This window comes from Garra rufa, chromosome 1, assembly GCF_049309525.1.
Source record: "Garra rufa chromosome 1, GarRuf1.0, whole genome shotgun sequence".
NCBI lineage: Eukaryota > Metazoa > Chordata > Actinopteri > Cypriniformes > Cyprinidae > Garra > Garra rufa.
This window is the reverse complement of record NC_133361.1, coordinates 30,628,741-30,646,461: the sequence shown is the minus strand read 5'-3', so window position 1 is coordinate 30,646,461 and position 17,721 is coordinate 30,628,741. Positions and strand designations below refer to the sequence as shown.

General features: G+C 37.0%; 1 protein-coding gene across 1 annotated transcript in view; it reads left to right on the top strand.

The window, feature by feature from the left end:
• Nucleotides 1–8,081: 8,081 nt before the first annotated feature.
• LOC141300939 (uncharacterized) overlaps nucleotides 8,082–17,721 on the top strand; it is a 19,187-nt gene continuing 9,547 nt past the window's right edge. Inside the window, exon 1 of the mRNA XM_073831246.1 lies at nucleotides 8,082–8,140. Coding sequence (XP_073687347.1) covers nucleotides 8,082–8,140 — 59 coding nt within the window. The remainder of the gene's footprint in view (nucleotides 8,141–17,721) is intronic.

The following is a 17,721-nucleotide window of genomic DNA, read 5'->3' as shown; positions in this document are numbered from 1 at the left end:
TCTCTCAGGTGTGAATCGTTAAACATTCATGGCAATTGTCAATCCCTCGCATACAACCTGTCTAACACAAATCATGTCTTACAAAAGTTAACTCAATATATTGTTTTCTGTGAATGAGTGAGCAGGATGAATTTCACAACTGTCTACCAAATCCTCTTGTGAAGTCTTGCGAACAAATGTTCTGTATGTGTTTTATGGTCTTATTTCATTGACTTAAAAGTTTTAGTTTTTCACTAACCATGTATAAATGTTGTTCTCAAAAACACAGACATGTACATTCATGCTGCTCACACATTATTGTAGCACAGTATGTGCTGATTACAGTGAAATCAGCCTTTAATATGTTTTTAAGATACTGAAAAATTTCAGGGTATGTCAAAACTTCTCCAGGGCCCCAAAACCACCTCAGACCCCAGAGGGTTAAAAGATTTGAAAATCATCTAGTGTGTCCCAGGCCTAACCCTTTTGTTTCCTTTGGTATCCCACAATCTTGTGTGGTTAAGTGTTCATCACAAGGAACTGTGGTCAGAAGTTCTGTCGTTACTAATGTAGTTTCATAGACTTAGTGTTTCCCACAACCTTATTTACAATGAACATTCGCAAACATCATTGCAAAGTTGTGTGTTTGGAAATACAGCGTTTAAGAAGTTGTTAATATGACATGTGGACATGTGGATTATGCTCCTGCGCAAAATAAGAAAGCTAGCATGCAGTACAATCTTTTATTCCAATACATTTTTTTCACATTTCATCCTATGTATTTTAATGTGTCAACAATCAATGCGTTTTCATTTGTCAGACTTTAGTACATAAATACATAAGTGAACCCTGGAGTATGATGTAAGATAGAACCTGCTACGAATCAAACATTAAATAATAAAAAAGTAAAGGAGTATGAAATTAGGTTGTGGAGAAATGGCATATATGCACAATTACATTTTAATGCATCTTAATGACTTGTTCAAGTAAATGAACTATAATATTGTGACATTGTGATCTTGATTAATTAGGAGAAGTTATTATTTCACCACCTGCGTGTTGAGTCATTAATTACAGTCTATATTGTTATTCCATCATGGTTTAAATGTAATATATGCGACTATATTCCTTTGTCCGGGTCCCTTTTGTCTCCTCCCTGGCTCCATCTGATCTGCCCTGGATCCTTCTGTCTTCTCCCTGGCTCCTCCCTCTGTCTAATCCACCCTGGACCCTTCTGTCCCCTCCCTGGCTCCCCCTTCCATCTGATCTGCCCTGGACCCTTCTGTCTCCTCCATGGCTCTTCCCTCCGTCTGATCCGCCCTGTGACCCTTCTGTCTCCTCCTTAGCTCCTCCCTCCATCATCACCTCCTTGAACTCTGTTGCTCGTCCTCCTCCTGGGTATCCGTCCTCCACCGAAGCCTCCTCCTATACAGACTTCCTGTGTCCATCCATTCTTTTTTCTATGACGCGAGGTTGCGCCTTCTGGGAGTCCACCCCCATTGGACTTTTTGTGTTGGTTTCTCCCTCTTGTGCCCATATTTGGTCATTATTAATCACCTTCACCTGTCTGTGTATTATTAGCCACCCTTTATTAGTTGTTTGAGTTCTATCCTTTGTGCCTGGTCTTAAGGTTATGTACGTGTGTGTTTTCCTGCCCTTCATGTCTGGCTTTACCTATTGTGGATTATATTAAAGACTTGTCATTGTCTTTCGCCTTCGTGTTGCACATGACCGTGACAGCCTAAAGATTTTGACTGAGAGGATGACTTGCAATTTTTTTTGCCCATCCTTACTTATTCGAAGCAGAATATACAGACAATGAATGCTCCTGCATCATAACTGATGAATTGTTGAATAAAGTCATAATTTTTGTTTTCTATGCACACAAAAGTATTCTCACTTCATAAAATAACCACTAATATCATATGGACTATTTAAATGATGTTCTTACTATCTTTCTGGGCCAGTTGCATTGCTATGCAGGACCAGAAAGCTTTCGGATTTCATCAAAAATATCTTAATTTATGTTCCGAAGATGAATGAAGGCCTTACGGGTTTGGAATGAAATGAGAGTGAATAATTAATGACAGAATTTTCATTTTTGGGAGAACTAAGCAAGCTTCATCATTATGCAGGAAAAGCACCCTAAAACATCAGTTAATTTATTTATTGTTTTTTTTTTTTCTGTTGTACTTTTAAAGTTTTACTGATTATTGCAATTATTAAATACATGCTTATTGGTTATCTCTAAACTTGTGACCTTGTAGCCTGTCTGACAACAGTTTCCTTAGCAGCTGTCTTTTTGTTGTTGTCTGCTAAGTCATTGACTCACATTGAGGTTTCGGGTGCAGCCATTATAACTGACAACTCAAGATTGTATTCAGAGCTACTCTTGTCCCGGGACTCAAAATTATAAATTTTTATGACAGTGCTCATAACCGCAAATGGATCCATCCAACAAAGTACTTTGTTGTTGACAGCAAAATTACTATATTAATTCACGTCTATATCCTCTTCTGAAATATTGAAGCGCACCAGGTAATAGTGCCTCTAATACAATGACACATCAAACAGAAATATATAGCCAAGTGACTGGTAAAGCAGATGCCGTTTTTGTTGATTTCAAATGACACCCTGAGGGAAAATGTGAACTTAAAAGTTATGCAAAAGAGACTGGAAACTAATCGCATGACATGAACATGCATAATTCCATATAATTCCCATGTCTACAGTATAAAAATATACAAATTTGTCATTTAATCCCATTTATGCAATTAGAGAGTTACCAAATGTCAGTTGTGACCTAATATCATCTCATTGTATTTCAATTTATTATAATTTTTATTAACTAACTGTCCAGTAAAATACCAGCCTAACAATAGTTTGAAGGGGTGTTTTCCCTTGGGATTTTCCTTTGGCACTGCAGTGGGGAATGTATCAAGGAGAATTTAGCAGCAAGGACAAAGAACACGTCCGTTAATTAGGTTCCCTTCCCGAGAGTGGCAGCACACTAATCTGCTCTAATTGCTTTCCAGTTTTAGTTCCACTGACAATGCGCTCACTGTCTCTGTAACACAGCCTGAATAAATACATTAAATATATACAGTGGGGTGCAACAATCTCTAGTTAGAATGAATCCAATTAGCATTTTTCTAATTTAATACAGATTTTACTTATATGATTAATGACCTAGAAAAAGTCCAGATTTTGTCTCATTTTACATCAAAATTTCTTTGTTGAATTCTTCTTAAAAAAGTAGTCTTACTGTACATCTTTTATTCTGAGTTGAGATGAGATAAAGAAGCTGCTTCTTAACCATACACCTACAGCAGAATGCTAAATAGATCTCAGATCATCATGAAAGGTCAGTTGCTTAATTGGCACATTGTCCATGTGATGAATTCATGATTCAGTTGTTGCAGGCTCTCCTCAGTTTCCCCGAGGAGGCATACAGTACTGTACTTGTCAACTGCCTCACACATATTATTAAAGGCACATAGCAGACAATATTTTATTTCCCCCTGTGGTTCCCTTATGATATTACTAAGGCTTTTGTCATAATTTAGCTTTCATGAGCATTTTCCACACCCTCTCCGGATTACCAGGTGTGACAGGATCACAAAATATTCTGTGCTGAAACCTTGGTAAAAGCTAATGTTAGGATGGTGTAGGGAAATTATATTTATCTGGCTGCTAGACAGTTCCTATATAATACTCAGCCTCTTGAGGAAAAAGAAAGAAAATGCACTTAAAGGATTAGTTCACTTTCAGAATAAAAAAATCCTGATAATTTAGTCAATCCCATGTCATTCAAGATGTTCATGTCTTTCTTTCTTCACTCAAAAATAAGTTAAGGTTTTTGAGGCTTTAATGGGGATTTTGGGGAGGCTTTAACCAGGTTCAAGGTTTAAAATGCAGTTTCAGTGCAGCTTCAAAGGACTTATCTAGGGAAACAGGCAGTCATTTAAACAAACAAACAAACAAAAAAAGTATATACTTTTTAACCACAAATGCTCGACTTCACAGATTACGTAGTCACTCTGGAAAGGTCACGCATGAAATACCAACATAGTGTTTACAGAGTAAATGTCCAAAGAAAGCCAAACGCTCTTTACAAAAAAAGGGTAAAACAGCGTTGTTGGGACGATTTTGAAGTTTGAGGAGAGTTTTTCACCCTACTCTACCTTTTTGAACCAAAGTACACAGAAGAAGACTGTTTCACTAGATAAGACTGTTATTCTGGGATTGTGTAGAGCCCTTTGAAGCTGTATTGAAACTGCAATTTGGACCCTCAACCTGTTGATCCCTATTGAAGTCTACTATATGGAGAATAATCCTGGAGTGTTTATCTCAAAAACCTTATTTTCTTTTCTTCTGAAGAATGAAGGACATGAACACCTTGAATAACATGGGTTGAGTAAATTATCAGGAATTTCGTATTCTGAAAGTAAACTAATCATTAAACAAAAAGAAAAAAAAAAAAAAAAATATATATATAGCATTGTGAGATACAAACTTTTTTTAGTTTTGTGAGTTTATATCTTGCAATTATGACTTCACAACATGTAATTGTTATTGTCTTAAAAAAGTATTTTTTCCTCTCAGAATTACATTACATTATAACTCACAATTGCAAGTTTATAGTTCATAATTCCGATTTTTTTTTTTTAGATTTGCGAGATAAAAATGTACATTTGTAAAAAAAAAAAAAAAAAAGTCTGAATTTTTAGATACAAACTCGCATTTACAAGAAAAAAAAAGTCAGAATTGCAAGTTTATATCCCACAATTTTGAAAATAAAAGTCAGAATAGTAAGATGTAAACACAATTATAAGAAATACGTCAGAATTGTGAGATAAAAAGTCACAATTACTGTTTGGAAACAGGCTTTCATAGTTTTTAAAAGTATGTTTTTCACAAGGGGGTGTCCAGTTAATTTAATGAAATAAATCAAAACAGCAGTCTAGCAAACGTAAAAGTGACGCTATTTGAAAATATAAGGTATAAACTAGGGACAACTTTAGTCTACTTGAAACTTTAGGTATTGTCTTGAAGTAGTGGATAGTTTCTCCCAGATTCGGGGTGTTATGTGGTTCAATTTTTTTCTTTTACTGTTGAATCTGTGGTCACTGGGGTGTTCTGGGTGACTGCTAGATAGAGAGACAGAAAGACAGATTACTAGAGAGCCACCAGGGTGAGAAGATGAGGGTGTGGATACAAAAGCAGCTGAAAGGGAGGCAGTTCAGTAAAATAAATATTATCTCCTGACACAGCTGTCAGCATAGCTCTTGGAGTGATATAGCAGTTCACTAATGTAAATCCAAGCTGACAGAAAAGACAGCTGAGGACAGGACAGAGTCTCCACAGCAGCAGGGCACAAGTGATACTGAACACCACCTGATACATCTTTCTCTCGCTCACACACACACACATGCACAATTGATGTTCCTATAGATCCATGCACACTCTCTTCTGGTCAGCCATTAGTCTAATTGATAAAGCAGCACATAACTGCTCCCTTGAAAACAGCAGGACATAAAATCGCTGCTTCACGCCAGCATGCACACCTTAAATTGGATGCAGAGCTGTTATCTGACAAAAGGCGTCATATTTATAGAGCTCCATGAATACTGATACATGCAAATGTAACTCTGGCATGCCTGCTATAATGACTCTATAAATAAGAACGCATGCTTGGGTGTGTGTTATCACCTGGGAGGAAGCTCAAGAAAGAGTAGGAATAATTAAGATACATTATTCATAATAGCATGTCCCGTTGCCTGCACTGTAATCAAGCTGTCATGCTCTATTAGACTCCCATTGGCGTTCAGAGACCGCTCAAGTGGCTCTCTTTGATTATACACAATTATGCAAGTCAAACACGCTCATAACTTTAATAACCTCACTGGACATTTTGTCTCACAACTATGACTGCATTAATATTGTAGGGATTTGGACAGCCCTAAAATTTTGAAGGAAATAAAATACAGCGGCAAGTAGCATTTCGGGACTAAGCACCGAGGGCACAGAAAATACGGTAAGAACATCAGATGACACAGGGAACATTCAGAGGCTGTAAAATGTGCCACACATAAGTTGAACACACAAACTTTCAATCAGGTGCTCACAACTAATCAAATGTGCTACGTAGAGGACGCATTTCACACTGAGGAGAGCTTTCAATGTGACAAGGAACATGAAAAAGCAGTACTTGGCAGACTAAACAACGGCTAATTTAGCTAATACAGTTAACCTGATAGCTGAAAAGCTACATTAATAACAATGGGCAATTGTTAGCATGTTAACCATTTAGCATGCTGAACTAACCTAACATAAAACAACAAACACTGATACGGTCGACTTTAAAAAGGTGTTTTTTGGAAATAGTAGCAAAAATCAATTTGATTTGATTTCATTATGAGCAAAAATAGACATTTTTAATCTCTTGACTTCACTTGCACTTAAAATATATGTCATTTTTGCTCATACAGATAAGTTATTCATCTTTGGAATCTGTAAAGAGGTTTATTTGTGTGCACTCAGCGAAACGTTGCGCTTTTGTAAAATCATTAAAGCAAACAGTATGCGCTTTCTGCCGTCTCTGTCTCTGTGAACTTGAGAGCAAAACTTCGAAACTCTGTGTAGAGAGAGGGAAATGTCTACTTTCAAATGAACCAATTAAAATAGAAAACATATTCTCAGATTATGTAATCCATATGAAACATGCAGGCGCACTTCCACTACTGTGAAGATGACGAGTCAGGCAGTTAAAGGCTCATAGGTTTTATATGGTTTATTAATAAACATGCGACTAATAGTCAACTACTAGTCAACCAGAAAATCTTTAGTCAGCCCTAGTGAATACTGTAATAGATGGAGTCTTAATGTAAGACATTATGGGAAGAGTAATCAAGTGAACAAAAGGTGAATATAAATTTATGTTTGCACAAATTTCTAAGGCAAGGGTTGAAAAGTTATGATTAAAAGACAAGTGAAATTTGAACAGGTTGTGGTGCTATAGAGTTGGTCCCAGGGACACATCATTTGGTCAGATTAGTATTCAGTTAGTTAAAATTCCAGTTAGTGTACCAAATTTCATCACGTCCTTATGTGCGGTTCATAGGGATTGCATAGACTCCCTTTAGGGACGAATAATAGGAAAACTCTTATTATGGTTAATCTGACATAGGGCAAAGTGGATTGCAAAAAAAGCTAGTTGACTGTTTCTGACTGGCCATTGCTAGGCTGTTCTGGTTGCTAGGATTTGTACAGTGGTGCCGTTATGTTTATAGCAGCTCTAAGCAATATAGCACAAAGTGCTTCACAAAACATAAAATATGTATAATAGGAACATTCCATAAAATATAGATAGCATAGTAGTAAATGTAATACTATAAGTCTTTAGATGAGAGTTGAAAAAAAAAGACCCTGATTCAGCAGATCTAATATCCCAAGGCAGTCTGTTCTATAATCGCAGGTTTAACACAACCAGTGCTCTATCCTCTTTAGTTTTGCAGCATTTTGAAAATCTAAGAGGCCTAACTGTTTATTTGTATTTCTCTCTGCTCATCCCTCTATCATTCATTTTCTTTCTTTTTCCGTCTGGCACTGATTAAATAAATCCATGGAAGTCTATATTATTCAATAGCTTTGTTCTACAATTCCATAATTGTGAGACAGTGTGATTTCCGGTGGGGATCAAGCTAGAGTGCAGGAAATGGAAGAGAAAGAACTGAAATCTGTAAAAATGATGTGATTTGAGAGTGAGAAAATTTTCCTTTTGGGGTGAACTAACGTTTTGAACTACCAGGACTCTTCCTAGAGTTGTCTACCCAGCCAAGCAGAATAATCAAGGAGGAACCTTGACCTTGATAAGAGCAGCAGACCAAGAACCTGATGGTCACACTGGATGAGCTTAAGAGATCATGTGTGGAGGTGGGAGAAATTTTAGAATAACAACCATCCCTGCAACAGTGATCTGAGTTTTATGCTAGAGTGGCCAGACAGAAGCCACATGAAGACCATGCAAGAATTTGCAAAAAAGCACCAAAAGGACTGAGAAACAAGATTCTCTGGTCTGATGGAACTCATTTTCAAGCGTCATGTCTAAAGAAAACCAGTCCCTGCTCATCACCTGCACAAAACCATCCCAGCGGTCATGGTAAAATCATGCTGCGGGGGCGTTTTTTAGCAGCAGGGTCTTGGGAACTGGTCAGGATAGAAGTAAAAGCTGAATGTAGCAAAATACAGAGACATTTTTAATGAAAACTCAGGACCCCAGACTGGGTTTAAGGTTCACCTTTGAGCAGAACAATGACCCTGAGCACACAGCCAACACAATGCAAGAGTGGACTCTGTAAATGTCCTAGAGTCTTGGCCTTGAACCATATCAAGCATCTCTGAAGAAACATAAAAACTGCTTTCCAACACAAAAGGATAGCACTCCTAAAAATAGATGGGCAAAGCTTGTTGCATCATACCGAGTTAAAGTTAAAGGGATAGTTCACCCAAAAATGAAAATCTGATGTTTATCTGCTTACTCCCAGGGCATCCAAGATGTAGGCAACTTTGTTTCTTCAGTAGAACACAAACAAAGATTTTTTTTTAACTCAAACCGTTGGAGTCTGAAGCGATCTGTCACAGAGAGATTGTGGGTACGACGGCTACTCAAAATGGTAATTCCTTGTGCTTAGCCTGATTGTTGCGCGAACTCATCCGAGAGTGTTGAGTTTTCACAGACTCCCAACTTTTGAGCCTGCTCAACTGAAGCTATGGTTGCATGCTCTTCCTCACACTCCGGCTGTTGCGAACGCGCTCAGGACAGTTGCGGTTGATCAGAGGTAAAAAAATGATATAAATACTGCTCAGTTTCTTGCACAGACCAATTGTTTTGTGTCCTAAGACCTCAATGTATTGTCACAAATCGAATGGTTTATTAAGGTTTTGTCTGTGTATGTTTTTTTGACTCTCAAAGCCGTGGGTCCCATTGACTGCCATTATATGACTGACAGACTTCAACAGTTTGAATTAAAAATCTTCATTTGTGTTCTATTTGTGTTCTACTGAAGAAACAAAGTCACCTGCATCTTGGATGCCCTGGGGGTAAGCAGATAAAATCATCAAATTTTCATTTTTGTGTGAACTATCCCTTTAAGGATCTAAGCATTTAGCATAAAGGTCATTGCACACTGAGTCTGAAATTTTTGTATGCGTTTTTTTTTTTCTTATTATTTTCGTCATGCTTTCCTATCAAAATGGATACGGATAACTTTCTACGGATACGAAAACGCAGAAAATCGAACCTGATCTGAACTTTTTTTGAGAGATGAAAGTTTCGGAGGCAGTGTGTAAATGTGATTGACACAACATGAGGTTGTATTTATTTTTTAACGTGCAAAAATTTCAGACTCAGTGTGCAATGACCTTAAGGGTGCAACATAAAATAAAATAGGGGTCTGAATACTTTTGCAAGGCACTTGTTTTACTTATAAAACTTTGATGTGTGGGTTGTAAAGTGTCATTTGGACATTACTTTTGACGTTGAACTTCAGTCAAATCATTCTTCACTGTGAGATTTCACCCCAGCAGACCTAAATGCTTTCGGCTAGCACTGACATGAACATCTGACCCTGTCACTGAGCCCACTATATGTTGATAGATAATCATAGTGCTTGCTGTTATATTGTACTTTAACACACTATCAAAGTGTTTGCAGTTCGTGTCATGGATGTGACATGAAGCACGTCCAGTAGTGTGCACTTTCATTTTAGATTCCTGTGTGCAGGATTCCCACATGATCAACTGTCTTCGATGATGCTTTTTCCCGCTTGAAGTCCCGCTTGAACCAAACTTTGTTTTATTGAAGGCTCACCTCTGATTTGAGAGGTTACAGTTCATAACTTGGAGTTCTGGTGTATGTCTTACATAGCAAAGCTAGTAGCCTATGCTATCTGAACATCAGATTGAATTTCTCAGATATTAGAAATGCTGAAATATACCATCAGCCTGATGTATTTCTTTATAGCTTTACCTTAGGGGATGTAGAGTCTTGTACTGCTAAAGAAAGTTTTTTTTTTTTAAACTTGTTTAGTTTGTACCTAGAAATCAAATAGTTACGTTTTCTTTCCCTCTTACAGTGGGTTTTATTGATCGTAATTTTCAGTAACTTCATCAAATAAGCTGCCCTGGACTAGCCTCTGGTAGGTGTCATTCCTAACTGTTTTACAAGAGCCAAAATTCTCGCAGACCTTAATCATGCTCATGCCATGCTCACCGAATGGAAATCATGTAGCTTCACCGCAATATTGCAATATTTCTTGCAATGAGAATGCCAACAGTTATTCATCACCAGGGACTATCTGGCTAGAAGGCAGGGGCACTCTGTTATAGTTCTTCACTTTATTAAAAAAAGAGCTAGGATCTAACAAATTACAGCTCGCAGCACCTACAAAGTTAGAGAATAAGATAACTGAGACAGGAGGGGTACCAGAAAGTGAAAACAGCAAAGAAAAAAGCAAATCTAAGCCAAGTGTTGGAGGAAACCCAAGAGAGAATGTTGGGAAGAAATAAACTTCAGATTTCGTCAGGCATGTAGGTGGTGTGACTAACAGCAAGACTTTTCCATAGTGGAAGTTTTTGATGTGCATACTAATAAATCAACAACAACTCTGTTATTATTTATTCACCCTCATGCTGTGTCAAACCCATAAGTAGAAACTGTAAGGAATCTTCACATACGTAGCCATTGTTTTTTTCAATTTTAAGTGTGCCCCAGTGAAATGCTCAGTTGCACAATCATTATGGATAACATTCAGTGCTTATAATTATATGCAGCTTACTGGGTTTTCGCACCAGAGAAACCTTTTCATAAATCTAAGAACTATTGGCGGAAATTACCGCTTTTGCCATGTTTGCACCGCAGGAACTAGGTACGTATTTAGTTCTGGTGGACTAAATTATCTCCTATTCAGAGTAGGGCCTACAACAGTTCTATATGAACTCCCAGTGATGGGCCTGATTGGCCAAACACATATAAAACACCAGCTTCTCAGCATTTTTAAAAAGCCATGCAAAAATATTTATTCCACGAACATAGAAAACAGTGATAATAATGGCATTTAGCTACCTGTTGTCTGCAGCATTGTGTTCTTTTCTCAGCCTCTATGATATGTAATGCTGTAAGTTGTCATAGGAGATTTAGTCAGATTTTCATGCTCTTTCAATTGCATTAATTATGCATTTACATTCCATCTCCATTTTCACAAAGCCCACAACACACAACAAAAACAGCTCTGATCACGGTGTCCTCCATTCACTGGTTGTTGACGTTTGTAAATGCTGTGAATAACCATTGCTGTTGGCCACTTCAAAGTTCCTACTGCTGGTGTGACTGCAACCAGGAAAACAATCCTGTGGGAGAAATCGGTTCACTAGGAACCACCAGTTTCTAGAACTACGCAGTGGGGTTCTCTCGGTTGGTTGTGCATCTTTTTCTTCCACTCAACTTTCTGTTAACATGCTTGGATACAGCACTCTGTGAACAGCCAGCTTCTTTGGCAATGAATGTTTGTGGAGGGTGTCAATGATTGTCTTCCCTTCCCCATGATTGTGTAGCCTAGTGAACCAAACTGAGAGACCATTTTGAAGGCTCAGGAAACCTTTGCAGGTGTTTTGATGTGATTAGCTGATTGGCATGTAACCGTATTCTAATTTGTTGAGATGGTGGCATGGTGGATGGAGATCATTTCTGAAATGCATTGAAAACGCCAGAGTAGATGAGCATCATGCACTAGTGTAACCATAGCCTTAGACCCAGGCAGAGGTGCGTTTCCCGTACATGACGTAACTCGCTGCTGAACTATTACTGTGTGATGCTTTGCTGGAGACATTACTAGTTAATTTCTCCAACCAAGCATCATACTATGGTGATAGCTAGTCATAGTAAACCATAGTAATTTTGTCACACATCTGTTGTTTAAACAAAATAGGACGGACGGGCCAATGTCAGGCACCATCTGTCGGCCAAGTTTTTACAATATTTTCAACACCTTTGGCACTAGTGAGACTCCTACTGGCAGCTTTTTATATCTCTGCAGTCTTAATATATATATATTTTTTTTTATTGAATGAAAAATGCAGACTACTGCCACCTGCTGGTATGGAGAGGTATTTCCTCTCACACAGTTGCAGTATGTGCTAGTTGACCATTGGCGGTAGTCTTTTCTGTGTTCAAACACAAATTCTAGGCCCGGGCAGATGGCTTTCATCGTCGCTCGCTCTTTGATGTTGGTTTAGTGTGTCTGAGCTTCAAAACTCATCAGAAATACAGCTGCACACTCCGACTCCCACAGATTCTCCAGCAACGTAAATGCATTCTTTTAAAGCATATTGTTTTCGTAATAAGCACAGCTACTAAAAGTATTATAAAGTGCACTTCTTTTTCACAAGGCATGTTTGATAAGTATAGTAGACACTGCTGATGCACAACGGTTTTAATCTGGGATTATATTTAGAATATAGCACAGTCTTTGATACCTTATACTGTATTTTAAGTATACATTATTGTGCATTTTTTATTGTCTTACAGGGTTGGAATGGCATGATGGTAAGTAACTAATGACAGAATTTTCAGTTTTTGCCAAACAACATAAAAATTCAAATGCAGTGCATAACAATCAAGAATGGAATTATTTCCTTGGATTTTTGACCTCTCAGATTGGATGTACTGTGATATAAACAGCCGTGATTTTCCATGTGATCCTCAAGGGTTCAAGAGAGGTGGCATGTGTGTGACAGGATTTAATCACGACGCAAGCATGCCTGTGGAATAATAAGTCGCTGTGAGAGAATAAAACATAGTGAACGTCATCTGTGTCTCCCTCTTATGCATGTATCTGGTTAAGGCACAGACGTATCTAACACGGGGATTAATTTCTAAATAGCAAGGCCAGATGTTGCTCTATGAATGGTGTTTAGTGATACCTGCACACCTGTCCTATGACTGAGGACGGCAGTGATATTTGTGTGGGACTGGATAGACTGTCTCCCTGTCTGACCTAATTTTTTCTTAATTAATGAAATACTGTGGACAAATTTAATTCATGTTAAATATTTCAGACAGATCTTGCACAAAGTAAAACTTGAGATAACCATCACAGCATTTGAGCTCATATAAGAACTACAGCACTGAATAGCACAACACACTTCTCAGTGCAATTTCATTTAATTTGTATAGCCCTGAGCTGGTTTTGTGTAATATTTAACTGTACTGTTATGAAGGTGCTTAGATGCTAATAGAACTATCAATACATTAGCCAGCCAGATCTTATAAAACCATTACCATGGATTTAATTACATTTCCACTTAATTGTTTCCTGCTTATTTGCATGTTTTCTCCTTGCACGCTGAATGAACTTGGCCTTTACAATATGCCACCGAAGAGACATTTACCATTTGCCAGGTCTATCCCTGCATTTATGTGTGTGAATGTGGTTTAGAGGCACTTTTTGGTAATTATACTCACAGTCCCTTTAATTAGCGAATTGCCATTTAATAGACTAATAGCAATGATCCTTTGCAAGATGAAGTGTGTTTTTGTTTTTTAATCCGAGACCTTTTAGAGGACAATGGCATAAATATTCCTCCTTCAGACCCTCCACCAGGGTCAAGAGCCAAACTTTCTTAATGAACTTTTTAAATTAAACACAGAACCATGCAATCCATCTCTTTTTTTGGCAGGTAAGGCTTTTAAAAACTATTGGCAATGTTGGTCTCCACTAGAAATAGGCAGAAAGTGTAATTCGCTGTTGTGCAAACATATTTAAGGAGGCTGGATTTCGCTTGCTTGACAACACGCACTTGCTTCACATACATTATTAAAAGCTGCATGAAAGAAAACAAGATCCAGTGCAAGATTACTTTCCCATAATACATGCATGCTGGACCCAAAGGCTGTGTCTGAAAGATGGATAATGCTGCCTTCTCCGGCTGTATACGATGGTAGGAATGCATCAAGACTCATCCGAATTCAATGTTTCACATAACATCCTGCCTACTGAGATGCCTTTGTTTAGCTGATTTTTGAAGGCAGCATAATGTAGCCTTTGCTGCCTTTGATGTTTCACAATCTTGTTTGTGCAGTTCGGCCTAAGTAAATATGAGATCTGATAGAGCTGTTGAAAGAAGTAAATTAATTCATGAAAGTTCATCAAAAAAGCATGGTAGTCATGGTAGTTTTTAAGATACTTTGTGCTATCCCAGCTATCCCAGAGTAAACTTTCTGAAAAAGAAGTGTGCTTAATTGTATCCAAATTGCATCCAAATGCCAACACTATCTCATGACAAATTCGTCTTTGACTATGCACTGTAAAATCCAATAGTTTACCTTACTTAAATATAGTTAGTTATTTTTACTTAGTTGCTTTACTTACTAGGTTTTATTAAGTCATAGCTACTTTCAAGGCAAGCAAAACAATTTACTTACTGGTTAGAGTAACGCTTACTTAAAATATTCAAGTAGCCACAACATTAATAAACCAGTGAGAGGCAGCAGTGCACTAATATATTGGTAATGTGCAGAATAACAACAGAAGAAGAAGAAGAAAACTTTTCACTCAGTTCCTCCATGTTTGCGGTTATCTTTCTTTCACTAGTTTCCCAAAGTCGTCTTGAATTTCAAACTAGTTGACAGAACATCACACAAGCTGACTTCATAAATTGATGTTGATTTAAAAAAAAATAATGTGATTAGTGTCCCCTTTGGTTGGGCACTTGGAACTTTATTATAACTTTCTTCCTGATGCAGCAATGCATCATGAAATCAGAATTATTCATCCTGATGAATCTGGGCTCTGCTGGTGGCAACATCTCAAGGCAGACACTGCACACCACTGGGTTCCACGGATGCAGACCAAGGAGGACAACACTTCTCCAGATAAGGCACACAAAAGCCCGCTTGGCCTTTGCAAATGCTCATCTGGACAAAGAAGAAGACTTCTGGTCTTCTGTTTTATGGTCAGATGAAACAAAACTTGAATTGTTTGGCCACAATGATGTAGCCTTCATTTGTCTTAAAAAAGGAGAAGACTTCAACCCTAAGAACACCATCCCCACTGTCAAACATGGTGGTGGGAACCTAATGTTTTGGGGGTGTTTTTCAGCCGGTGGACCAGGGAACCTAATCACAGTAAATGGCACCATGAAAAAGGAGCAATACATCAAAATTCTCAACAACAACATCAGGCAGTCTGCTGAGAAACTTGGCCATGGGCACCAGTGGACATTTCGGCATGAGAACGACCCAAAACACACAGCAAAAGTGGTATAGAAATGGTTAGCAGACAAAAACATTAACGTTTCGCTGAATAGATCCAGGATAGGTGACAGACTTACGACGCACACACCCCGTGGATATCACTGGATGGATCTGCACAGACTGGAATGGGAACAGAACAGGTAAGTAGCAACAGGTAGGTTTTCAGTAGTGAACTCGAGGAGAGAAGCACAATGAGTCCGCTTCGTATGAACGAGTCCGGACAATGAGAGGTGCGTGGTGTGTGCTTATATGGGGTGTGGCTGATTGGGTGCAGGTGTGTGTGATTAGAACTCCGGTGATTGTGATTGTGGTGGAAGAACCTGGCCAATCTGTGACAATTTTACACGTTTACTAATGATCCTTTACTATTTTATCGTTCTTTATAAACACCTTGAGAAGTTTTTAATTGGGTTGATACAGTCCTTTAATATTCCAGTAATACGCTTGAGTCACACACAGACTTTAACATTCAGCACGCAAATCACAACAATGGTAATAATTCAATTTGGTTTCATTTATTTTTAATTTGGTTTAATTTATTTTTCCAATTAATTTTTATTAATTGTAACAATAACAATTTAATTTGCTCTTTTATGTGCTACTACTGACACAAGGCAGCAAATAAAATTGGCAAATAAATACAAAAACAGTAAAACAAAGCAACTGCAAAATGTATTCATGCAGCAATGCACTCTGGGAATCAGTGAGTAGCAATACTAAGTCAAGAGTAAATCTAAAGTAAAGAATGAAGTACGCCCTACAGTTTATTTTTAGTTACTAGAACTTTGGTGTAAGTAAACTATACTAATTAAGCATTTGTCAGTACAACATACTATTCCTATTTCACTTTTTTTTTTTTTAGTGCAATCGGTTTCCTCACTTTTCTAAGTAAAGTCAACTTATTACATTTTACAGTTTGTATAAAACATGCACTTTGTAATAATGTCAGATTAAAAGTTATACATTTTAAATCATTATTGGTGATTTTAATTTTAGTGCTATTCTGTATTACATTGAAAGTTAATATATTTCATATGTACTTATATGACTTCATCATATCAAATGTGTATCATATCAAACAAACATTTAAATACATGATAGACAAATGTGACCCTGAAACACAAAACCAGTCATGAAATCATCTTTTGTTAGGATTGGACAATATTTGGCTGAGAAACTATTTGAAAAACTGTGGGTGCAAAAAAAAAAAAAAAAGAAAATATAAATATTGAGAAATTCGCCTTTAAAGTTGTCTAAATGAAGTTCTTAGCAATGCATATTACTAATCAAAAATTAAGTTTTATATATTTACGGTAGGCAATTTACTAAATATCTTCATGGAACATGATCTTTACTACCTAATGATTTTTTTTTTTTTTTTTTTTGAAAAAGAAAAATCAATAATTGTAGCCCATACAATGTATTTTTGGCTATTGCTACAAATATACCTGTGCTACCTAAGACTGGTTTTGTGTTCCAGGGTCACAAATTTGTCATGAAAATAAAATTAAAGTATAAAGTATGTAAAAAAAACAAAAAACATTAAAGTATATTTTAGCTTACTAAATACTTGTCAGTACATTCAGCAGTACACTTTAACCATATGTGAAAGCAATTTTACAAAATTCAATTTTGCTAAAATGAGCTAATAATGAACAGTTGTGTTTTTATTAAATAATATTAACAAAGGATAATAAATACTGTAAAATATGTATTGTTCATTGTTCAATAATGTTAGTTAATGCATTAAATGCTACCTTAATTACTCACACTCATGTAATTCCAAATCTGTAGGACCTTAATTCATCTTCGGAACACAAATTAAGATACTTTTGATGTGCAAAGAAAACAAAACGAACAAAACTGTTGAATAAAGTTGTTGTTTTTGTTCTTTTTGTGCACAAAAAGTATTCTCGTAGCTTTATAAAATTAAGGTTGAACCACTGATGCCACATAGACTATCTTAACTATGTTCTTTCTACCTTTCTTGGCCTTGAATGTGGTAGTTGTATTGCTGTCTATGCACAGGGGCGGACTGGGACAAAATTTCAGGCCGGGAAATCTCACACTCATCCAGGCCATCCCAAAAACCCACAACAAATTCTGAAACCATGGACAATAAAAAAGTATAATCCACTGGCTGGTGCCACGCAAAATAATTAAAGATTATCTCTTGAACTTCCATTTACCTTTTTATAAAAATGTACCATGTGCTATTGTTTTATCTTGCCTAAATGTCAAAACTGTTGGCCTACAATAATAGCTACATCTTGAATATATCTTTAGTAAAATCCTATGTTTTGTCCTTAGGAAAATTAACCATGGTTTAATTAGGCCTATGGTAAAAGTATAGTAGTAACCGTGTTTTTTTTTTTTTTTTTGCATTTTGATTACAATTTGTATAACCAGAGTTTTACTACAAATACCAT